Source organism: Electrophorus electricus, chromosome 3, assembly GCF_041902795.1.
Source record: "Electrophorus electricus isolate QZ-2024a chromosome 3, ASM4190279v1, whole genome shotgun sequence".
Classification (NCBI taxonomy): Eukaryota; Metazoa; Chordata; class Actinopteri; order Gymnotiformes; family Gymnotidae; genus Electrophorus; species Electrophorus electricus.
In genome coordinates, this window is record NC_137499.1 from 33,855,401 (window position 1) to 33,880,174 (window position 24,774).

At 45.5% G+C, this 24,774-nt stretch overlaps 2 protein-coding genes across 2 annotated transcripts; one reads left to right on the forward strand and one right to left on the reverse strand.

The window, feature by feature from the left end:
• The first annotated feature begins 10,077 nt into the window (after positions 1-10,077).
• LOC145653792 (zona pellucida sperm-binding protein 3-like) lies at positions 10,078-12,034 on the forward strand. Its single transcript, XM_081708025.1, has 8 exons — positions 10,078-10,653; positions 10,725-10,843; positions 10,925-11,028; positions 11,102-11,279; positions 11,359-11,476; positions 11,559-11,644; positions 11,722-11,813; positions 11,947-12,034. Exons 1-8 carry the CDS (start codon positions 10,084-10,086, stop codon positions 11,997-11,999), a joined length of 1,320 nt encoding a protein of 439 aa, XP_081564151.1. The 5' UTR covers positions 10,078-10,083; the 3' UTR covers positions 12,000-12,034.
• An 8,468-nt stretch (positions 12,035-20,502) lies between these two features.
• Positions 20,503-22,459, reverse strand: LOC145653793 (zona pellucida sperm-binding protein 3-like). The gene is made up of 8 exons (XM_081708033.1): positions 21,884-22,459; positions 21,694-21,812; positions 21,509-21,612; positions 21,258-21,435; positions 21,061-21,178; positions 20,893-20,978; positions 20,724-20,815; positions 20,503-20,590 (listed from the first exon to the last, which is right to left on the reverse strand). The coding sequence occupies exons 1-8, from the start codon at positions 22,451-22,453 to the stop codon at positions 20,538-20,540; spliced, it is 1,320 nt and encodes a 439-aa protein (XP_081564159.1). The 5' UTR covers positions 22,454-22,459; the 3' UTR covers positions 20,503-20,537.
• Between the last annotated feature and the right edge of the window lie 2,315 nt (positions 22,460-24,774).

Genomic DNA, 24,774 nt, shown 5'->3' on the forward strand with positions numbered 1-24,774 from the left:
TTGTAATTTGTTTCCTGGGTTGATGTGCAATTGTAGTGATGAGCCCAGTCTAGGTTAACTTCATTGTGAGCTGTTCTTGGTGCTCTCCTTGGCTGTGAGCTTTGTCTGCAGAATGGCAGACTAGGCAAGGTTTAACTGCCCTGAGAATCCTAACTTGGTACTGAGGTGTATATTGGCCTCAAGAATGGGAGAACACTGCCTTGACATCAGGGGGTGTGGCTGATGAACTAGAATGGCTAAAGCTCAGGTTTTGGGCAAATGTCTAGCTTGACTACTCCAGGGGAGAATCTAAAAAATGTATATAGAATGGCAGTTTAATTTATAATCCACATCAAGTTGACATGTTAGTAAATTGCAGTCCAGCTTCTTTAAGGATGCTCTAACATCAAATGGTGGATTAGGGAGCTATTCAAACGCTTCACAAAATTGAACCATCTGGCATACTGGTAAAGAAGGAAGTCAAATATTTGGGAACCATTTCCATAATGCAGACAGCAAGTTTTGGAAGGATTTTGAGTAAAGATTTCAAATGCATGGTTAAAGAAGAATTTGTATACATCTGGAAGAATTTCTCCAAATAAAATGAATGCCATAGCAAGCTCTCTTTACACAAGTCTAGCTGGTGAGTCAGCATCTCCACCCATCATAGCTCAGTGTACTAGGCAGTAGTCCCCTCATTATCAGAGCAAATGTTGAGCCCCATGTCATCTGTATTCAAAACAGCTATTGATTAAAGTACTCGTCTCTGTGTCTCGTCACTTAGCAGACAGGGTCCCAACAACTGTGTAGTGTAGACTGGGAAAGGACTGGAATATGAGTGCTCTACAATAAACCAAGTTTGGAGATCCTGACCCTTTACTTCCAGCAAAAACATGCTCTACAGAGGTAGTTGTGTGGGTGTATGGATTAGAACCTCCTACTTGGGCTGTTTTTTTTTGTTTTGTTTTTTTGTCAGTCACCTTATTTAGAGAAACCTATGGACAGTTATTTCATGTTGCTTATAGTGTATATGTTTGTATGGAAATATTGTAAATACAATTTCAATGCAAGAGGGATTGTTTCTGGTCTGTTTCAAAGAACCAGAGAAGGGATTAATCTCGCTTGCCAATTTAGTCTATGGTCCATTAGAAATTATGCCTCGCATGATCTTAGCTGCAAAGAGGATTTCACAGGATCTATGCCATATGAAATTAGGATGGGATAATAATCATAATCTGGCTGAACTTTCTTTAGTGAAAGACTTTGCAGTCAACAAATGCATTAAGCCCAAAGGTTGTAAAGTACGTTCAATTGATTAAATAGGCCACTTCTCGGGTGCTGGCAAAGATGTAAACAACCAAAGTTCATCGCTTGCTTTGAAGAATAAGAACAGCCAAGTGCATTTTGCGTTCAGGATGGGAAAAGGACTGAAGTGGAATCTTTGCATGCTCAAACATTTGGACAGAGTCTGTAGTTGTACTGAAATATCACCAGAATGACATTTCCTTATTTGTGGCTAATAGATTTTCTATTCTAAATTATTCTGAAATATTTAACCTACTGCATTGTATACTATTTTAAACTATTTTATCAAATGTACAGTGTAAGACTTCAGCGTGGAACATTGAACAGTGGTTCATTGGCACTGTCCAAAATTTAGCCAATTGTGCATCCAAACAGCCACTAGTGAAAGATTGCAATAAATATAGCTAGGAGTTTGGTTTACAGCCTAATGCAGTACTGGAATCCTTATAACCATGTTAAAAATGTCAGTGCATAATCCTGGGATTAAGAAAGTTTTAATACATTCCTTAAAGGCAGACTTAGATAAGACTTCTTACCAATTCTCCTATTAGACATAATTGAATTGTGGTGTATTTCCTGAAGCTGTAGATCTTACTGTTAGAGTTCAATCAAAAACCGAAAGAGCAATGTGAAGCTCAGACAAACCAAGTCGGATGGACGTTTTCTGAGGACTTGGATTTGATCAAAGGCCAAAATTATGAAGTGCTGTAACCTTTGTAAAAACCTAATCCCGCTTTTTAAGATGTACTGTTGGGCAGCTATATTGGAAAATTCACGAACAGCATATCATCGTGTAGAAGAGCCCCACATTGTCAGTCTAATCCTCAGGAGATTCCATGAGAACCCAAGGCAAGAAGGAAGAGATGATATATACTTCCTACAATGTTATAGAAGTTAGAATTTTCAGTGCAAATTCCACAATTAGAAAGGTTCTATAAATGTCGGACCTGTCATCATTTGCATGGAACTGAGGGGAGTGTTAACAGAATTCACTGCCCTCCACTTGGTGAAAAGTTAAGGGACATAGAGATAGACCCCACCATTGTCACTAGGATCACTGACAACCAGACATCCAGACCACAGTTTGTGCAGACTGCGCTGTTCACAGTGTACACATCTGACTTCTAGTACAACCCATAGAAGTGGCACATACAGATACATTCTGAAGACTCTGCTGTTGTGTGTCCCTGACAGGTAGCAGTTGGAGTAGTGGGCTGTGGAACAATTAACTGACAGAACAACCCAGGACATGGCCTGGACTGTGTGACACTGAGGCAGTCTACAGGGAAGGACAGAGCAGACTCTGCTTTGTGAAGAAGCTCAGATCATTCAGTGCATGCAGCAGTATGCTGCAGATGTTCTCCCAGTCAGTGGTGTCCAGAGAATTGTAGACAATTGTAGACAAATTTGGCAATGATGAGTCAGGGGATTGCATTGATCTTCAGATTCTCTATGTTTATTTGCACACGTGAATTTGCTTCAGATCAAATAGTCAGGCTAGCTACACAGGAGAGCAGTCAGACTTAGGGACAGCGATTACTGACAGAGAAGGAGAGACAGGATGGGGGATAGATGGAGGATGGATGAATGCAGCCTCAGAGGCCCCAACTCAGAGAATTGTATCACCTCTCAACCATGGACCCTTCTGCCAGAGAGATACACCATACATATCAAGCACATCGTACCATGGCACAAAACAGAATAACAGAAGCATTCATCAGAATTATTGAAGAACTTTGCATAAACCTCTGGGGTAAACCTGACAAAATAATCCTAAATAAACATATACATATAGTATATCATTGTCATCCACCGGCCTCCAGGTTCCCTAGATCACTTCATTGATGAGCTCGACATCCTTCTGAGTCAATTCCCCAATTCCCCTAATCCTCCCCCTCCCCGTCCTTCCTCATCTCTTACTCCACAGGATTTTATCACCTTCTTTGAGGAGAAGGTTGCAGCAAACCAGCAAACCAGTCCTTTTCCTCTGTCCCCACTCCTCCAACCAATGTGCATTCCCCAACATCCCACTCTCTGACTTCTTTTTCTCCTCTGTCCTCAGATGAAATTCTTCAGCTCCTGACTTCCAGCAATCCGACTACGTGTCCGCTGGATCCAATTACTTCCGCTCTGTTCCAGACAATCACAAGAGATCTGCTTCCTTTCATCTCTGTCATCATCAACAACTCCTTATCTTCTGGACACGTGCCTACTGCGTTCAAAACCGGCAGGGTGGTTCCAGTCCCCAAGAAGGCCTCACTTGACAGCTACAGCGTTACCAACTACAGACCGGTATCACTTCTCTCTTTCCTCTCAAAAACCCTTGAATGAGCAGTTTATAACCAATTGTCTCTTTTTCTCACCCAGAACCAGCTGCATGATCCCAATCAGTCTGGCTACAAACCGGCACATTCTACAGAAACGGCCCTCATAGCAGTGAGTGAGAAACTTCATGCTTCTGAAGCTGCCAAACTGTCATCTGGTTTGATTCTTCTAGACCTTTCAGCAGCCTTTGACACAGTGAACCACAACATGCTTCTCTCTGTTCTCTCCAGGCTTGGTGTTACTGGCTCTGTTTGAAGATGGTTTCAGTCCTATCCGGAGGGACGGTCCTATCAGGTGACATGGAGAGGATCCACATCCAAACCATGTAGACTCTCCCCTGGTGCTCCACAAGGCTCAGTTTTAGGCCCCCTTCTCTTCTCTTTGTATACTCATTCTCTAGGGGATGTAAAATCTTCTCATGGTTTCTCCTACTCAATTATTACTTTCTTTTCCACCCTCTGGCACACAGGTCTACAGACACATCTCAGCATGTTTGACTGACATTGCGTCATTGTAACGATTGCACAAACATTGAAGTGGATCCAGTTGCAGAGGTTTATTCTTGCAATCAAACAGATACGTTTATTAAGACTGGTAAGCGTTGTCAGGTCGGTCCGAGGTTGATGCACAGGGTAGTGTTCAGGAGGTGTCCGAGGGTCAGGCAGGAGTTGAAGTCTAGAAGGCAAGCAGGAGTCAGTAAGCAGGAAAGCACACAGGATGAGGAAACGCTCGGTACGCCACACGGGAACAATACGGGCAAGGGAAGCTTATAATGGGGATGGTAATGAAGGGAATGGGAATCAGGTGTGTGCTAGAATTCCGGTGAGTCAGATCAAGGGTGGGTGCGAATGGGCATGACTGTGCAGGGCTGATGGTTGTTCCGGGGGTTCGTAACAATACCCCCCATCTGACGGCCGGCACCCGATGCCCGAGGACGGGTAGTCCTAGGCCTACCCGGGCCCTGAGGGCCTGGACGATCAGGGTGAGCAGCATGGAAGTCCGCAAGCACAGAGGGGTCCGGAACATCTGCCCTGGGGACCCACGATTGCTCCTCAGGGCCATAGCCCTCCCAATCGACGAGGTACTGAAGGGTTCCGTTACGTCTCCGGGAATCCCACAACGCACAGATGGCATAGGCCGGCTCACCGTCGATCTCGACGGGGGCAGGAGGGTTGATGGGTGTTGTGGCAGCAGACAAAGGACTATAGTGCACAGGTTTTAACAGAGACACATGGAAGGTGGGATTCATTCTATACCTGGGGGGAAGCTGTAGCTTGTAGGACACGGGCTTGACCTGTTGAAGTACCTTGAATGGACTGATGTACCGGTGACTTAGTTTCTTGCTGTGTAGTCCAAATCTAATGTGGAGTGTCGAGACCCAGACCCTCTGACCAGGATGCAGTTGTAGGTTGGGGTTACGGTGACGATTGCCAAACATTTGCTGGGTGCGCAAAGCCCTCTGCAAGTGGACGTGGGTGACCTCCCATGTCCAGGAGCTCTGCTGAAACCACTGGTCCAATGCTTGTATGTCCATGGGGGAGTCATCCCATGGGAAGAGGGCCGGTTGATAACCGTAGATGCATTGAAACGGGGCGAGCTGAGTGGAGGAGTGCGTGAGTGAATTGCGGGCGTATTCCGTCCAAGGGAGGAATTTGTGCCAGTCAGATTGTGACGTACAGTACTGACGGAGGAACCTTCCAACCTCTTGATTAACGCGTTCGACCTCCCCGTTGGACTGGGGATGGTGGCCAGAGTAGAGATTCGTAGTTATGGCTACCTTCCTACAAAACCGCTTCCAGCCCTGCGACGTGAATTGCAAACCACGATCGGACACGATCTCCTCTGGTAGACCAAATATGCGAAACACAAAAGAGAACATGGCTTCTGCTGTTTCCCAGGCTGTAGGTAAGTGAGTAGAAGGAATGAGGCGGAACATCTTCGAAAACCTGTCCACTACTACCAATATAACAGTGTTCCCCTCAGAGGCCGGTAAGTCTGTGAGCGATGTGTGTCCAAGGGCGATGTGGCACAGGCAGGGGCTGTAACTTCCCAGAAGGGAGAGAGCGAGGGGTGCGAGACTGAGCAGAGACTACACAAGACATTATGTAGTCTCATGCATCGTCATGAAGGAAGGGTTACCAAAACGTACGGGACAACATGCGTGTGGTGCGAGTGATACCAGGATGTCCGTTACATAAGGTCGTATGAGCCCATTCTAGCAATGTTCCTCTGAGGGAAGCTGGAACATATTGCCTCCGTGGGGGGCATTCCTCTGGACTAGGGTTATCCTTTAATGCATTCTCCAGGTCATCCTGGAAGCCCCACCGTATGGGAGCTAGGAAGCAACTACTAGGTAAGATGGTCTCTGGAGTTGGGTTGGTCGCCCCCTTATCATGGATGCGCGACATGGAATCTGCCTTTTGATTCTTGGAACCAGGTCTAGAAGACACAGTGAAGTTAAACCTGGAGAAGAACAATGGCCACCTAGCTTGCCTTGGGCTGAGTCGTCGAGCGGACTGTAGTTACTCCAGGTTCCGATGGTCCGTGTATACCAAGAAGGGATGTTCAGCCCCTTCTAACCAGTGTCTCCATTGCTCAAGTGCAAGTTTGACCGCGAGAAGTTCCCGGTTCCCTACATCATAGTTCCTCTCGGCGGGCTGTAGTTTCTTGGAGTAGAAGGCACAAGGGCGCAGTCGAGGTGGGGTGCCTTGTCTTTCTAGTCAGTGTAGTCGACTCCCCTCGGCATGCGAGTTCCGTCTGGAGTCCCGAAAGACGGTTTTCAACGCCGTCTCGCTCCAGCCACTGCCGGCGGCGACCGTACGGAATTCCCGGGCGTAGTCAGCTGCCGTGTGCCTCCCTTCACGTATCTCGCATAAAATAGTTCCGGGATCCTGAACACTCGCAGGACGAGCGAACACAGCCTTGAAAAGTTTGTGGAATTCCATTTCAGACTGTAACATAGGGCCCTGGCTATCCCAGAGGGCGGTTCCCCAAGCCCCTGTCTCACCAGTTAGCAGCGATAGCACAAACTGTACACGGTCCTTGTCGGTGATCAACTGCGTGGAATAATGGGAGAAATACATGGAACACTGCATCAGAAAGTTCTTGCATCTATCTGGAGAGACATCGAATCGTTCTGGGACGGCCACGGGAATGCAATGAGTAACTGCGGTGGACGGCGAAGGAGTCACCGAAGTCACGGTAAGTACGACCTGTGGAAAGTCTCTGAACGGTTTGGCGTAGCTCGGCCATGGAAAGCTCATGCTGGACCAGTCTGTTTTGTACCTCTGCTGGATCCATGATAATGGCGAAGTATTCTGTAACGACTGCACACACGTTGAAGTGGATCCAGTTGCAGAGGTTTATTCTTGCAATCAAACAGATATGTTTAGTAACACGGGTAAGCGCAGTCAGGTCGTTCCGAGGTCAATGCACAGGGTAGTGTTCAGGAGCTGTCCGACGGTCAGGCAGGAGACGAAGTCTAGAAGGCAAGCAGGAGTCAGTAACCAGGAAATCACACAGGATGAGGAAACGCTCGGTACGCCACATGGGAACAAGCCTTCGCAACGTGTGCACGGGCAAGGGAAGCTTATAAAGGGGATGGTAATGAGGGGAATGGGAATCAGGTGTGTGCTAGAATTCCAGTGAGTCAGATCAAGGGTGGGTGCGAATGGGCATGACTGTGCTGGGCTGATGGTTGTTCCTGGGGTTCGTAACAGTCATGGATGACAGCCCACCACTTGAAGCTCAACCCCAGTAAAACCGAGCTTCTGTTCATCCCAGGTACTCCCAACCCTTACCATGACCTCACTGTTTCCTTTGAGAACTCCCTGAGATCACCATTCGAAGCTGCCCGTAGCCTGGGTGTAACTTTGGACAACCAGTTGTCGTTCTCAACGCATGTTTCTAATCTAACCCGGTCTTGCAAATTCCTCCTTTGTAACATACAAAGGATTCGACCCTTTCTCTCGCAGGAAGCTACGCAGGTGCTTGTGCAGTCTCTTGTGATCTCAAAACTAGACTACTGCAACTCACTACTTAGTGGTCTTCCTCTAAGAGCCATCAAACCTTTACAAATTGTCCAGAATGCAACAGCACGACTGCTCTTCAATCTTCCCAAGTTCACGCATGTTACTCCACTGCTGTGCTCCCTTCATTGGCTCCCTGTAGCTGCACGCATCAGATTTAAAACCTTGATGCTTGCCTACAAAGCCAAAAATGGACCAGCCCCTTTATACATGAGGTCAATGGTCAAAGCCCGATCCGTACCTCGAGTACTTCGAACCTCAACTACGGCTCGGCTGGAAATACCTTGCTTCAGGTCTCATGGACGACAAGCATCGAGACTATTTTCTGTCCTGGCTCCAAGATGGTGGAATGAACTCCCACTTGCTGTCCGGACAGCAGAGTCCCTTGCAGTCTTCAAACGCAGACTGAAGACCCATCTATTTGCAGAATGTTTAAAGGACAACTGACACTGCTCCCATATTGACTGCCTAAATGAATACTTATTGTAGGGTATTGTTTGTGTTGTTTAACAAACTCTAGCACTTATTGTTTATATCAATTATCATTGTTTAAGATAGACCTTATGTATTTTGTACTTCTAGGTATCAGCATTCATCCCTGTATTCTACAGTATTCTAGTTAATAGGTATGTTTGAGTCTAACTTACTGTACTGTAATAGGATATATTCTGTGATTAAATGACAAAGTACTTTTGTAAGTCGTTTGGGATAAGAACGTCTGCTAAGTGCCGTAAATGTAAATGCAAAATGTATATATAGGATAGGTATATGAACTCCTCCAACCGCTAACAGACATTTCAACCACTTGAACTAATTATCACTTCACCCTCCAGAGTAATAATGGAGCAGTTATTGAACTGGTGTGCAAGTTCTGTCTCTCTGTGTGGATAAAACACAACTGATCTCTGAACAATACATCCCTGGCCAAAAGGCCCAGCAACTTCCTGCAGCTGCTGAGTGGTACTCAATCAAAAATTCCTCCTCACCCCCTTTTACAGAGGTGTCATTGAGAGTGTCCTGACCAGCTGCATCAATAACTGGTATTATCAGTGTCAGTGGTGTCCATCTGCCTTCTATTCAGTACATCTATTACAAGTTCAAGTTTAGGTTTTATTATCATTCTTTCATATAATTTGTATACATTGTAACAAGATGTAAAAGCTTACTAAACAATAGTAAATCAGCCCAGTGCAAAGGTGTACATAAGTGTCAAAAAACAACACAACAACGTGAGACAAGTGCAACAGAAAGGTACACTCAGACCTATATATGCTTAGGTCAATCCACTGCCAACTTTATGATCCAAAAACAAACAAAATGACGACAGAGTAACGCTACTACATTTTTGGAAAGATGAAGAGATGTTTCTTATACATTTTCAGGACACATAAATCTCCCCAACCAAGCATAATTACATGATTGATCTGCAAAACATGGAAATTGTGACTTCAAACATGCACATTTCTTTAAAACCATCTTCTCCCACCCACCTTCTTCAGTTGTTACTCATGTTTACTTTTGGTGTCATAAAGCTGGCTTGTGGTACTGCAAGAAGTGTCACAAAATTTCACAAGAACTTTGAGTCTGTCACTTTATCAAAGCGTTTACATGTCTGAATCAGCCTCAAACAGTGCTACTAAAATTTGCCTTGGGTCCCCTTTTAGTTGAGCTAAACTTTGGTAAATTAAGGCCATGTCAGGCTATACTCGAATTTATAGGAAATTTCATTGAATTTGAATAAACAATTTATCACAAAACAAATAACGAGTAGTTTCTCTTTATTTTTCTCTGTATTGCATGTGGACAGTGCCCCTGCTTCAAAAGAACCATATTTATTGTCCTGCATTTGGAGAATGGACAAAGTAACTTACACAAAATATAGCACAGCAACCCAAGACGAGCTCAGAGGTCAGGTTAAGCTACTTGACTTGTAACTGGATGGTTGCTGGTTCAATCCCTACTATTGCCAGTGTTGGGCCCCTGAGCAAGGCCCTTAACCCTCAATTGCTCAAGTTGTACTGAGTCATAATTATAAGTCACTCTGGAGAACAGCGTCTGCTAAATGCCGTAAATGTAAAGATTTGTTATATGTTACAGTGGTGTAGGGTAGTATTACCTGATGATAGAAAATTGTGAATTTGTGACCAAAATTACATACATTTTTTTTCTTTTCCAAATGGTCCACCATTACTAAACTTGTGTCTGAAACTCCATCATCACTTAGGTCCTTTCATGTATCTAGTCAATTAGATCCATTGTCTAAATGAATCAAGAGGAGTAGAATGTTGATTACTGTCAGCTGTGAGTCAGAGTAATAAGTCGCTCAACAGGTCCAGAGTGACATTAAGCTTATTAACAGGAGGTGGAGCTGAAAGTGGACAATATTGCATATATAAATGAAATTGTAAGCACTTGTATGTTTGTGGGGTCTGCTGTTTGGATAACAATGGTTTTATGTGAAGTTGGATTTATGCTGCTTCTGCTGGTTGCTTTTGGCTCAACACTAGCACAATGGCAAGGAATGAACAAAATCCAAGTACCATCAGGACTTCAGTTTAAACATCCAGTACAAGCAGGACAGCAAACAGTTACTGGAGTGTCTTCTCAGGGGTCCCATACTTCTAAACCCACAGGACCTGCCCAAGCCTCACTTGGCCAGCAGTCTAGGAATCCTGTACAGATACCTGTGCAGCAGCATTTCAATCTTCAGTCCCAACAAGAATTACAGGGTCCTGTGAAGCAGGTGACTTGGCACTTTCCTCAGGAACCACAGCTACCAGCCAGACAGCCCCCAGTACAGTTTGAGATGCCCCAACCTGCTGCTGCTGAGAGTATAGCAGCAGAGTGTGGTGAGAATGAGGTATACGTGGAGGTCAAGAGAGACCTGTTTGGTACTGGTGAGCTGATAAATCCCGCTGACCTCACCTTGGGAGGATGTGCTGTCACTGGGGAGGACAGTGCTGCTCAAGTCCTCATCTTTCAATTGGCACTGCAGGCCTGCAACAGTACTACAATTGTGAGTCTCTATGAAGTGACTTAGTGCTGCTGTAAACCTGCAGGCAGCTGATGCCACTTCTTTCTTAACAGATGACCCAGGATGAGCTGGTCTACGTCTTCCTGCTCCGCTATGTTCCAGTGACTCTTGCTCACACTCCTGTTGTGAGAACTGTTGGTGCTGTGACCCATATTGAGTGTCATTATCCAAGGTATTGGACCTTTACCATTGGTGGTGTTCAGTATTATTTGGAAGGCTGTGTTCAAACTGATGGCCGTCAAATGCTTTGCAGGCGGCACAACGTAAGCAGCAATGCTCTGATGCCTGCTTGGATACCATATGCTTCTACCCAAGTTGCTGAGGAACAACTTGTCTTCTCCCTGAGGCTCATGGCAGGTTTGTACCATGACCATCCCAGACCTACAGATGAGTTTTGACTGAATTGTACGTAATGAGGTTTCTTCTCCAGATGACTGGCAATCTGAAAGGGTCTCCAACCAGTACTTCCTGAACGATGTCATCAATGTTGAGGCATCTGTAATTCAGTTCTACCATGTGCCCCTTCGTGTGTATGTGGACAGCTGTGTGGCCACTGTGGTCCCTGATGTGAATGCAGTCCCTAGATATGCCTTCATTGAGGAGTATGGGTGAGTGGCTTCCTTGTGGGCTTGGTGAGGTGGCTTTGGTGCTGAAGTAGCTGAGGTCTGACTGCACAAATGATTGCAGGTGCTTGATTGATGCTAAGCTCACAGGTTCCCAGTCTCACTTCCTGCCCCAAACTGAAGCAGACCGGCTGCGATTTCATCTGGAGGCATTCAAGTTTCAGCAGGACAACAGTGGCTTGGTAGGTGACCTTGTTTGTTTGGTAGGGCAGTGACTAGAACGACTGGCGGGCTGAACTCGATATGTAACCATTTTCTCTACAGATCTACTTCACATGCTTTATGAAGGCAACTGCAGCGTCTCTCCCTGCTGATGCTGAGCACAAAGCTTGTTCCTTCTCTGGCAACAGGTATATTGCTGTGGCATTGAAACTAGCAGGGCACTGGTGAGGCCAAACTGGTAAGCGTGAATATTTTGACTTCACAGGTGGACTGCAGCATATGGTGACAACCGGGTGTGTGGCTGTTGTGACACAACCTGTGGCTTCTGGGAGGGAAGGGATTTGTCTGTGGACAGAGGTATGAGCAGGTTGTTGTGCCTTGCCCTAGCTTAAACTCCTGATTCTTCTTGGACAGGGTGGTGGTGGTGGGGGGGTTGATTAGAGGTGATGCAGCATTTCTAAGCCCAGCCTAAATGTTCCCCTTTTTGCAGGTACACAGCTGGAAGGAGACGTAACCCTTGGTCCCATCATGGTTAAGGAGTGACTGATGGTCCAATGACTTGATGATGAATAAATAAATTGTAATTTGTTTCCTGGGTTGATGTGCAATTGTAGTGATGAGCCCAGTCTAGGTTAACTTCATTGTGAGCTGTTCTTGGTGCTCTCCTTGGCTGTGAGCTTTGTCTGCAGAATGGCAGACTAGGCAAGGTTTAACTGCCCTGAGAATCCTAACTTGGTACTGAGGTGTATATTGGCCTCAAGAATGGGAGAACACTGCCTTGACATCAGGGGGTGTGGCTGATGAACTAGAATGGCTAAAGCTCAGGTTTTGGGCAAATGTCTAGCTTGACTACTCCAGGGGAGAATCTAAAAAATGTATATAGAATGGCAGTTTAATTTATAATCCACATCAAGTTGACATGTTAGTAAATTGCAGTCCAGCTTCTTTAAGGATGCTCTAACATCAAATGGTGGATTAGGGAGCTATTCAAACGCTTCACAAAATTGAACCATCTGGCATACTGGTAAAGAAGGAAGTCAAATATTTGGGAACCATTTCCATAATGCAGACAGCAAGTTTTGGAAGGATTTTGAGTAAAGATTTCAAATGCATGGTTAAAGAAGAATTTGTATACATCTGGAAGAATTTCTCCAAATAAAATGAATGCCATAGCAAGCTCTCTTTACACAAGTCTAGCTGGTGAGTCAGCATCTCCACCCATCATAGCTCAGTGTACTAGGCAGTAGTCCCCTCATTATCAGAGCAAATGTTGAGCCCCATGTCATCTGTATTCAAAACAGCTATTGATTAAAGTACTCGTCTCTGTGTCTCGTCACTTAGCAGACAGGGTCCCAACAACTGTGTAGTGTAGACTGGGAAAGGACTGGAATATGAGTGCTCTACAATAAACCAAGTTTGGAGATCCTGACCCTTTACTTCCAGCAAAAACATGCTCTACAGAGGTAGTTGTGTGGGTGTATGGATTAGAACCTCCTACTTGGGCTGTTTTTTTTTTTTTTTGTTTTTTTGTCAGTCACCTTATTTAGAGAAACCTATGGACAGTTATTTCATGTTGCTTATAGTGTATATGTTTGTATGGAAATATTGTAAATACAATTTCAACGCAAGAGGGATTGTTTCTGGTCTGTTTCAAAGAACCAGAGAAGGGATTAATCTCGCTTGCCAATTTAGTCTATGGTCCATTAGAAATTATGCCTCGCATGATCTTAGCTGCAAAGAGGATTTCACAGGATCTATGCCATATGAAATTAGGATGGGATAATAATCATAATCTGGCTGAACTTTCTTTAGTGAAAGACTTTGCAGTCAACAAATGCATTAAGCCCAAAGGTTGTAAAGTACGTTCAATTGATTAAATAGGCCACTTCTCGGGTGCTGGCAAAGATGTAAACAACCAAAGTTCATCGCTTGCTTTGAAGAATAAGAACAGCCAAGTGCATTTTGCGTTCAGGATGGGAAAAGGACTGAAGTGGAATCTTTGCATGCTCAAACATTTGGACAGAGTCTGTAGTTGTACTGAAATATCACCAGAATGACATTTCCTTATTTGTGGCTAATAGATTTTCTATTCTAAATTATTCTGAAATATTTAACCTACTGCATTGTATACTATTTTAAACTATTTTATCAAATGTACAGTGTAAGACTTCAGCGTGGAACATTGAACAGTGGTTCATTGGCACTGTCCAAAATTTAGCCAATTGTGCATCCAAACAGCCACTAGTGAAAGATTGCAATAAATATAGCTAGGAGTTTGGTTTACAGCCTAATGCAGTACTGGAATCCTTATAACCATGTTAAAAATGTCAGTGCATAATCCTGGGATTAAGAAAGTTTTAATACATTCCTTAAAGGCAGACTTAGATAAGACTTCTTACCAATTCTCCTATTAGACATAATTGAATTGTGGTGTATTTCCTGAAGCTGTAGATCTTACTGTTAGAGTTCAATCAAAAACCGAAAGAGCAATGTGAAGCTCAGACAAACCAAGTCGGATGGACGTTTTCTGAGGACTTGGATTTGATCAAAGGCCAAAATTATGAAGTGCTGTAACCTTTGTAAAAACCTAATCCCGCTTTTTAAGATGTACTGTTGGGCAGCTATATTGGAAAATTCACGAACAGCATATCATCGTGTAGAAGAGCCCCACATTGTCAGTCTAATCCTCAGGAGATTCCATGAGAACCCAAGGCAAGAAGGAAGAGATGATATATACTTCCTACAATGTTATAGAAGTTAGAATTTTCAGTGCAAATTCCACAATTAGAAAGGTTCTATAAATGTCGGACCTGTCATCATTTGCATGGAACTGAGGGGAGTGTTAACAGAATTCACTGCCCTCCACTTGGTGAAAAGTTAAGGGACATAGAGATAGACCCCACCATTGTCACTAGGATCACTGACAACCAGACATCCAGACCACAGTTTGTGCAGACTGCGCTGTTCACAGTGTACACATCTGACTTCTAGTACAACCCATAGAAGTGGCACATACAGATACATTCTGAAGACTCTGCTGTTGTGTGTCCCTGACAGGTAGCAGTTGGAGTAGTGGGCTGTGGAACAATTAACTGACAGAACAACCCAGGACATGGCCTGGACTGTGTGACACTGAGGCAGTCTACAGGGAAGGACAGAGCAGACTCTGCTTTGTGAAGAAGCTCAGATCATTCAGTGCATGCAGCAGTATGCTGCAGATGTTCTCCCAGTCAGTGGTGTCCAGAGAATTGTAGACAATTGTAGACAAATTTGGCAATGATGAGTCAGGGGATTGCATTGATCTTCAGATTCTCTATGTTTATTTGCACACGTGAATTTGCTTCAGATCAAATAGTCAGGCTAGCTACACAGGAGAGCAGTCAGACTTAGGGACAGCGATTACTGACAGAGAAGGAGAGACAGGATGGGGGATAGATGGAGGATGGATGAATGCAGCCTCAGAGGCCCCAACTCAGAGAATTGTATCACCTCTCAACCATGGACCCTTCTGCCAGAGAGATACACCATACATATCAAGCACATCGTACCATGGCACAAAACAGAATAACAGAAGCATTCATCAGAATTATTGAAGAACTTTGCATAAACCTCTGGGGTAAACCTGACAAAATAATCCTAAATAAACATATACATATAGTATATCATTGTCATCCACCGGCCTCCAGGTTCCCTAGATCACTTCATTGATGAGCTCGACATCCTTCTGAGTCAATTCCCCAATTCCCCTAATCCTCCCCCTCCCCGTCCTTCCTCATCTCTTACTCCACAGGATTTTATCACCTTCTTTGAGGAGAAGGTTGCAGCAAACCAGCAAACCAGTCCTTTTCCTCTGTCCCCACTCCTCCAACCAATGTGCATTCCCCAACATCCCACTCTCTGACTTCTTTTTCTCCTCTGTCCTCAGATGAAATTCTTCAGCTCCTGACTTCCAGCAATCCGACTACGTGTCCGCTGGATCCAATTACTTCCGCTCTGTTCCAGACAATCACAAGAGATCTGCTTCCTTTCATCTCTGTCATCATCAACAACTCCTTATCTTCTGGACACGTGCCTACTGCGTTCAAAACCGGCAGGGTGGTTCCAGTCCCCAAGAAGGCCTCACTTGACAGCTACAGCGTTACCAACTACAGACCGGTATCACTTCTCTCTTTCCTCTCAAAAACCCTTGAATGAGCAGTTTATAACCAATTGTCTCTTTTTCTCACCCAGAACCAGCTGCATGATCCCAATCAGTCTGGCTACAAACCGGCACATTCTACAGAAACGGCCCTCATAGCAGTGAGTGAGAAACTTTATGCTTCTGAAGCTGCCAAACTGTCATCTGGTTTGATTCTTCTAGACCTTTCAGCAGCCTTTGACACAGTGAACCACAACATGCTTCTCTCTGTTCTCTCCAGGCTTGGTGTTACTGGCTCTGTTTGAAGATGGTTTCAGTCCTATCCGGAGGGACGGTCCTATCAGGTGACATGGAGAGGATCCACATCCAAACCATGTAGACTCTCCCCTGGTGCTCCACAAGGCTCAGTTTTAGGCCCCCTTCTCTTCTCTTTGTATACTCATTCTCTAGGGGATGTAAAATCTTCTCATGGTTTCTCCTACTCAATTATTACTTTCTTTTCCACCCTCTGGCACACAGGTCTACAGACACATCTCAGCATGTTTGACTGACATTGCGTCATTGTAACGATTGCACAAACATTGAAGTGGATCCAGTTGCAGAGGTTTATTCTTGCAATCAAACAGATACGTTTATTAAGACTGGTAAGCGTTGTCAGGTCGGTCCGAGGTTGATGCACAGGGTAGTGTTCAGGAGGTGTCCGAGGGTCAGGCAGGAGTTGAAGTCTAGAAGGCAAGCAGGAGTCAGTAAGCAGGAAAGCACACAGGATGAGGAAACGCTCGGTACGCCACACGGGAACAATACGGGCAAGGGAAGCTTATAATGGGGATGGTAATGAAGGGAATGGGAATCAGGTGTGTGCTAGAATTCCGGTGAGTCAGATCAAGGGTGGGTGCGAATGGGCATGACTGTGCAGGGCTGATGGTTGTTCCGGGGGTTCGTAACAATACCCCCCATCTGACGGCCGGCACCCGATGCCCGAGGACGGGTAGTCCTAGGCCTACCCGGGCCCTGAGGGCCCGGACGATCAGGGTGAGCAGCATGGAAGTCCGCAAGCACAGAGGGGTCCGGAACATCTGCCCTGGGGACCCACGATTGCTCCTCAGGGCCATAGCCCTCCCAATCGACGAGGTACTGAAGGGTTCCGTTACGTCTCCGGGAATCCCACAACGCACAGATGGCATAGGCCGGCTCACCGTCGATCTCGACGGGGGCAGGAGGGTTGATGGGTGTTGTGGCAGCAGACAAAGGACTATAGTGCACAGGTTTTAACAGAGACACATGGAAGGTGGGATTCATTCTATACCTGGGGGGAAGCTGTAGCTTGTAGGACACGGGCTTGACCTGTTGAAGTACCTTGAATGGACTGATGTACCGGTGACTTAGTTTCTTGCTGTGTAGTCCAAATCTAATGTGGAGTGTCGAGACCCAGACCCTCTGACCAGGATGCAGTTGTAGGTTGGGGTTACGGTGACGATTGCCAAACATTTGCTGGGTGCGCAAAGCCCTCTGCAAGTGGACGTGGGTGACCTCCCATGTCCAGGAGCTCTGCTGAAACCACTGGTCCAATGCTTGTATGTCCATGGGGGAGTCATCCCATGGGAAGAGGGCCGGTTGATAACCGTAGATGCATTGAAACGGGGCGAGCTGAGTGGAGGAGTGCGTGAGTGAATTGCGGGCGTATTCCGTCCAAGGGAGGAATTTGTGCCAGTCAGATTGTGACGTACAGTACTGACGGAGGAACCTTCCAACCTCTTGATTAACGCGTTCGACCTCCCCGTTGGACTGGGGATGGTGGCCAGAGGAGAGATTCGTAGTTATGGCTACCTTCCTACAAAACCGCTTCCAGCCCTGCGACGTGAATTGCGAACCACGATCGGACACGATCTCCTCTGGTAGACCAAATATGCGAAACACAAAAGAGAACATGGCTTCTGCTGTTTCCCAGGCTGTAGGTAAGTGAGTAAAAGGAATGAGGCGGAACATCTTCGAAAACCTGTCCACTACTACCAATATAACAGTGTTCCCCTCAGAGGCCGGTAAGTCTGTGAGCGATGTGTGTCCAAGGGCGATGTGGCACAGGCAGGGGCTGTAACTTCCCAGAAGGGAGAGAGCGAGGGGTGCGAGACTGAGCAGAGACTACACAAGACATTATGTAGTCTCATGCATCGTCATGAAGGAAGGGTTACCAAAACGTACGGGACAACATGCGTGTGGTGCGAGTGATACCAGGATGTCCGTTACATAAGGTCGTATGAGCCCATTCTAGCAATGTTCCTCTGAGGGAAGCTGGAACATATTGCCTCCGTGGGGGGCATTCCTCTGGACTAGGGTTATCCTTTAATGCATTCTCCAGGTCATCCTGGAAGCCCCACCGTATGGGAGCTAGGAAGCAACTACTAGGTAAGATGGTCTCTGGAGTTGGGTTGGTCGCCCCCTTATCATGGATGCGCGACATGGAATCTGCCTTTTGATTCTTGGAACCAGGTCTAGAAGACACAGTGAAGTTAAACCTGGAGAAGAACAATGGCCACCTAGCTTGCCTTGGGCTGAGTCGTCGAGCAGACTGTAGTTACTCCAGGTTCCGATGGTCCGTGTATACCAAGAAGGGATGTTCAGCCCCTTCTAACCAGTGTCTCCATTGCTCAAGTGCAAGTTTGACCGCGAGAAGTTCCCGGTTCCCTACATCATAGTTCCTCTCGGCGGGCTGTAGTTTCTTGGAGTAGAAGGCACAAGGGCGCAGTCGAGGTGGGGTGCCTTGTCTTTCTAGTCAGTGTAGTCGACTCCCCTCGGCATGCGAGTTCCGTCTGGAGTCCCGAAAGACGGTTTTCAACGCCGTCTCGCTCCAGCCACTGCCGGCGGCGACCGTACGGAATTCCCGGGCGTAGTCAGCTGCCGTGTGCCTCCCTTCACGTATCTCGCATAAAATAGTTCCGGGATCCTGAACACTCGCAGGACGAGCGAACACAGCCTTGAAAAGTTTGTGGAATTCCATTTCAGACTGTAACATAGGGCCCTGGCTATCCCAGAGGGCGGTTCCCCAAGCCCCTGCCTCACCAGTTAGCAGCGATAGCACAAACTGTACACGGTCCTTGTCGGTGATCAACTGCGTGGAATAATGGGAGAAATACATGGAACACTGCATCAGAAAGTTCTTGCATCGATCTGGAGAGACATCGAATCGTTCTGGGACGGCCACGGGAATGCAATGAGTAACTGCGGTGGACGGCGAAGGAGTCACCGAAGTCACGGTAAGTACGACCTGTGGAAAGTCTCTAAACGGTTTGGCGTAACTCGGCCATGGAAACCTCATGCTGGACCAGTCTGTTTTGTACCTCCGCTGGATCCATGATAATGGCGAAGTATTCTGTAACGACTGCACACACGTTGAAGTTGATCCAGTTGCAGAGGTTTATTCTTGCAATCAAACAGATATGTTTAGTAACACGGGTAAGCGCAGTCAGGTCGTTCCGAGGTCAATGCACAGGGTAGTGTTCAGGAGCTGTCAGGCAGGAGACGAAGTCTAGAAGGCAAGCAGGAGTCAGTAACCAGGAAATCACACAGGATGAGGAAACGCTCGGTACGCCACATGGGAACAAGCCTTCGCAACGTGTGCACGGGCAAGGGAAGCTTATAAAGGGGATGGTAATGAGGGGAATGGGAATCGGGTGTGTGCTAGAATTCCGGTGAGTCAGATCAAGGGTGGGTGCGAATGGGCATGACTGTGCTGGGCTGATGGTTGTTCCTGGGGTTCGTAACAGTCATGGATGACAGCCCACCACTTGAAGCTCAACCCCAGTAAAACCGAGCTTCTGTTCATCCCAGGTACTCCCAACCCTTACCATGACCTCACTGTTTCCTTTGAGAACTCCCTGAGATCACCATTCGAAGCTGCCCGTAGCCTGGGTGTAACTTTGGACAACCAGTTGTCGTTCTCAACGCATGTTTCTAATCTAACCCGGTCTTGCAAATTCCTCCTTTGTAACATACAAAGGATTCGACCCTTTCTCTCGCAGGAAGCTACGCAGGTGCTTGTGCAGTCTCTTGTGATCTCAAAACTAGACTACTGCAACTCACTACTTAGTGGTCTTCCTCTAAGAGCCATCAAACCTTTACAAATTGTCCAGAATGCAACAGCACGACTGCTCTTCAATCTTCCCAAGTTCACGCATGTTACTCCACTGCTGTGCTCCCTTACAGATGACATGGGGCTCAACATTTGCTCTGATAATGAGGGGACTACTGCCTAGTACACTGAGCTATGATGGGTGGAGATGCTGACTCACCAGCTAGACTTGTGTAAAGAGAGCTTGCTATGGCATTCATTTTATTTGGAGAAATTCTTCCAGATGTATACAAATTCTTCTTTAACCATGCATTTGAAATCTTTACTCAAAATCCTTCCAAAACTTGCTGTCTGCATTATGGAAATGGTTCCCAAATATTTGACTTCCTTCTTTACCAGTATGCCAGATGGTTCAATTTTGTGAAGCGTTTGAATAGCTCCCTAATCCACCATTTGATGTTAGAGCATCCTTAAAGAAGCTGGACTGCAATTTACTAACATGTCAACTTGATGTGGATTATAAATTAAACTGCCATTCTATATACATTTTTTAGATTCTCCCCTGGAGTAGTCAAGCTAGACATTTGCCCAAAACCTGAGCTTTAGCCATTCTAGTTCATCAGCCACACCCCCTGATGTCAAGGCAGTGTTCTCCCATTCTTGAGGCCAATATACACCTCAGTACCAAGTTAGGATTCTCAGGGCAGTTAAACCTTGCCTAGTCTGCCATTCTGCAGACAAAGCTCACAGCCAAGGAGAGCACCAAGAACAGCTCACAATGAAGTTAACCTAGACTGGGCTCATCACTACAATTGCACATCAACCCAGGAAACAAATTACAATTTATTTATTCATCATCAAGTCATTGGACCATCAGTCACTCCTTAACCATGATGGGACCAAGGGTTACGTCTCCTTCCAGCTGTGTACCTGCAAAAAGGGGAACATTTAGGCTGGGCTTAGAAATGCTGCATCACCTCTAATCAACCCCCCCACCACCACCACCCTGTCCAAGAAGAATCAGGAGTTTAAGCTAGGGCAAGGCACAACAACCTGCTCATACCTCTGTCCACAGACAAATCCCTTCCCTCCCAGAAGCCACAGGTTGTGTCACAACAGCCACACACCCGGTTGTCACCATATGCTGCAGTCCACCTGTGAAGTCAAAATATTCACGCTTACCAGTTTGGCCTCACCAGTGCCCTGCTAGTTTCAATGCCACAGCAATATACCTGTTGCCAGAGAAGGAACAAGCTTTGTGCTCAGCATCAGCAGGGAGAGACGCTGCAGTTGCCTTCATAAAGCATGTGAAGTAGATCTGTAGAGAAAATGGTTACATATCGAGTTCAGCCCACCAGTCGTTCTAGTCACTGCCCTACCAAACAAACAAGGTCACCTACCAAGCCACTGTTGTCCTGCTGAAACTTGAATGCCTCCAGATGAAATCGCAGCCGGTCTGCTTCAGTTTGGGGCAGGAAGTGAGACTGGGAACCTGTGAGCTTAGCATCAATCAAGCACCTGCAATCATTTGTGCAGTCAGACCTCAGCTACTTCAGCACCAAAGCCACCTCACCAAGCCCACAAGGAAGCCACTCACCCATACTCCTCAATGAAGGCATATCTAGGGACTGCATTCACATCAGGGACCACAGTGGCCACACAGCTGTCCACATACACACGAAGGGGCACATGGTAGAACTGAATTACAGATGCCTCAACATTGATGACATCGTTCAGGAAGTACTGGTTGGAGACCCTTTCAGATTGCCAGTCATCTGGAGAAGAAACCTCATTACGTACAATTCAGTCAAAACTCATCTGTAGGTCTGGGATGGTCATGGTACAAACCTGCCATGAGCCTCAGGGAGAAGACAAGTTGTTCCTCAGCAACTTGGGTAGAAGCATATGGTATCCAAGCAGGCATCAGAGCATTGCTGCTTACGTTGTGCCGCCTGCAAAGCATTTGACGGCCATCAGTTTGAACACAGCCTTCCAAATAATACTGAACACCACCAATGGTAAAGGTCCAATACCTTGGATAATGACACTCAATATGGGTCACAGCACCAACAGTTCTCACAACAGGAGTGTGAGCAAGAGTCACTGGAACATAGCGGAGCAGGAAGACGTAGACCAGCTCATCCTGGGTCATCTGTTAAGAAAGAAGTGGCATCAGCTGCCTGCAGGTTTACAGCAGCACTAAGTCACTTCATAGAGACTCACAATTGTAGTACTGTTGCAGGCCTGCAGTGCCAATTGAAAGATGAGGACTTGAGCAGCACTGTCCTCCCCAGTGACAGCACATCCTCCCAAGGTGAGGTCAGCGGGATTTATCAGCTCACCAGTACCAAACAGGTCTCTCTTGACCTCCACGTATACCTCATTCTCACCACACTCTGCTGCTATACTCTCAGCAGCAGCAGGTTGGGGCATCTCAAACTGTACTGGGGGCTGTCTGGCTGGTAGCTGTGGTTCCTGAGGAAAGTGCCAAGTCACCTGCTTCACAGGACCCTGTAATTCTTGTTGGGACTGAAGATTGAAATGCTGCTGCACAGGTATCTGTACAGGATTCCTAGACTGCTGGCCAAGTGAGGCTTGGGCAGGTCCTGTGGGTTTAGAAGTATGGGACCCCTGAGAAGACACTCCAGTAACTGTTTGCTGTCCTGCTTGTACTGGATGTTTAAACTGAAGTCCTGATGGTACTTGGATTTTGTTCATTCCTTGCCATTGTGCTAGTGTTGAGCCAAAAGCAACCAGCAGAAGCAGCATAAATCCAACTTCACATAAAACCATTGTTATCCAAACAGCAGACCCCACAAACATACAAGTGCTTACAATTTCATTTATATATGCAATATTGTCCACTTTCAGCTCCACCTCCTGTTAATAAGCTTAATGTCACTCTGGACCTGTTGAGCGACTTATTACTCTGACTCACAGCTGACAGTAATCAACATTCTACTCCTCTTGATTCATTTAGACAATGGATCTAATTGACTAGATACATGAAAGGACCTAAGTGATGATGGAGTTTCAGACACAAGTTTAGTAATGGTGGACCATTTGGAAAAGAAAAAAAATGTATGTAATTTTGGTCACAAATTCACAATTTTCTATCATCAGGTAATACTACCCTACACCACTGTAACATATAACAAATCTTTACATTTACGGCATTTAGCAGACGCTGTTCTCCAGAGTGACTTATAATTATGACTCAGTACAACTTGAGCAATTGAGGGTTAAGGGCCTTGCTCAGGGGCCCAACACTGGCAATAGTAGGGATTGAACCAGCAACCATCCAGTTACAAGTCAAGTAGCTTAACCTGACCTCTGAGCTCGTCTTGGGTTGCTGTGCTATATTTTGTGTAAGTTACTTTGTCCATTCTCCAAATGCAGGACAATAAATATGGTTCTTTTGAAGCAGGGGCACTGTCCACATGCAATACAGAGAAAAATAAAGAGAAACTACTCGTTATTTGTTTTGTGATAAATTGTTTATTCAAATTCAATGAAATTTCCTATAAATTCGAGTATAGCCTGACATGGCCTTAATTTACCAAAGTTTAGCTCAACTAAAAGGGGACCCAAGGCAAATTTTAGTAGCACTGTTTGAGGCTGATTCAGACATGTAAACGCTTTGATAAAGTGACAGACTCAAAGTTCTTGTGAAATTTTGTGACACTTCTTGCAGTACCACAAGCCAGCTTTATGACACCAAAAGTAAACATGAGTAACAACTGAAGAAGGTGGGTGGGAGAAGATGGTTTTAAAGAAATGTGCATGTTTGAAGTCACAATTTCCATGTTTTGCAGATCAATCATGTAATTATGCTTGGTTGGGGAGATTTATGTGTCCTGAAAATGTATAAGAAACATCTCTTCATCTTTCCAAAAATGTAGTAGCGTTACTCTGTCGTCATTTTGTTTGTTTTTGGATCATAAAGTTGGCAGTGGATTGACCTAAGCATATATAGGTCTGAGTGTACCTTTCTGTTGCACTTGTCTCACGTTGTTGTGTTGTTTTTTGACACTTATGTACACCTTTGCACTGGGCTGATTTACTATTGTTTAGTAAGCTTTTACATCTTGTTACAATGTATACAAATTATATGAAAGAATGATAATAAAACCTAAACTTGAACTTGTAATAGATGTACTGAATAGAAGGCAGATGGACACCACTGACACTGATAATACCAGTTATTGATGCAGCTGGTCAGGACACTCTCAATGACACCTCTGTAAAAGGGGGTGAGGAGGAATTTTTGATTGAGTACCACTCAGCAGCTGCAGGAAGTTGCTGGGCCTTTTGGCCAGGGATGTATTGTTCAGAGATCAGTTGTGTTTTATCCACACAGAGAGACAGAACTTGCACACCAGTTCAATAACTGCTCCATTATTACTCTGGAGGGTGAAGTGATAATTAGTTCAAGTGGTTGAAATGTCTGTTAGCGGTTGGAGGAGTTCATATACCTATCCTATGTATACATTTTGCATTTACATTTACGGCACTTAGCAGACGTTCTTATCCCAAACGACTTACAAAAGTACTTTGTCATTTAATCACAGAATATATCCTAGTACAGTACAGTAAGTTAGAATCAAACATACCTATTAACTAGAATACTGTAGAATACAGGGATGAATGCTGATACCTAGAAGTACAAAATACATAAGGTCTATCTTAAACAATGATAATTGATATAAACAATAAGTGCTAGAGTTTGTTAAACAACACAAACAATACCCTACAATAAGTATTCATTTAGGCAGTCAATATGGGAGCAGTGTCAGTTGTCCTTTAAACATTCTGCAAATAGATGGGTCTTCATTCTGCGTTTGAAGACTGCAAGGGACTCTGCTGTCCGGACAGCAAGTGGGAGTTCATTCCACCATCTTGGAGCCAGGACAGAAAATAGTCTCGATGCTTGTCGTCCATGAGACCTGAAGCAAGGTATTTCCAGCCGAGCCGTACTTGAGGTTCGAAGTACTCGAGGTACGGATCGGGCTTTGACCATTGACCTCATGTATAAAGGGGCTGGTCCATTTTTGGCTTTGTAGGCAAGCATCAAGGTTTTAAATCTGATGCGTGCAGCTACAGGGAGCCAATGA

Bases quoted from the DNA above. Each gene is read 5' to 3' on its own strand.
- LOC145653793 (XM_081708033.1), bottom strand. From the start codon at position 22,453: ATGGTTTTATGTGAAGTTGGATTTATGCTGCTTCTGCTGGTTGCTTTT. The intron at 20,979-21,060 runs GTAGGTGACCTT...TTTTCTCTACAG, and splicing joins AGCAGGACAACAGTGGCTTG to ATCTACTTCACATGCTTTAT. The intron at 20,816-20,892 runs GTATATTGCTGT...TTGACTTCACAG, and splicing joins TGTTCCTTCTCTGGCAACAG to GTGGACTGCAGCATATGGTG.
- LOC145653792 (XM_081708025.1), top strand. From the start codon at position 10,084: ATGGTTTTATGTGAAGTTGGATTTATGCTGCTTCTGCTGGTTGCTTTT. The intron at 11,029-11,101 runs GTTTGTACCATG...TTTCTTCTCCAG, and splicing joins CTCCCTGAGGCTCATGGCAG to ATGACTGGCAATCTGAAAGG. The intron at 11,645-11,721 runs GTATATTGCTGT...TTGACTTCACAG, and splicing joins TGTTCCTTCTCTGGCAACAG to GTGGACTGCAGCATATGGTG.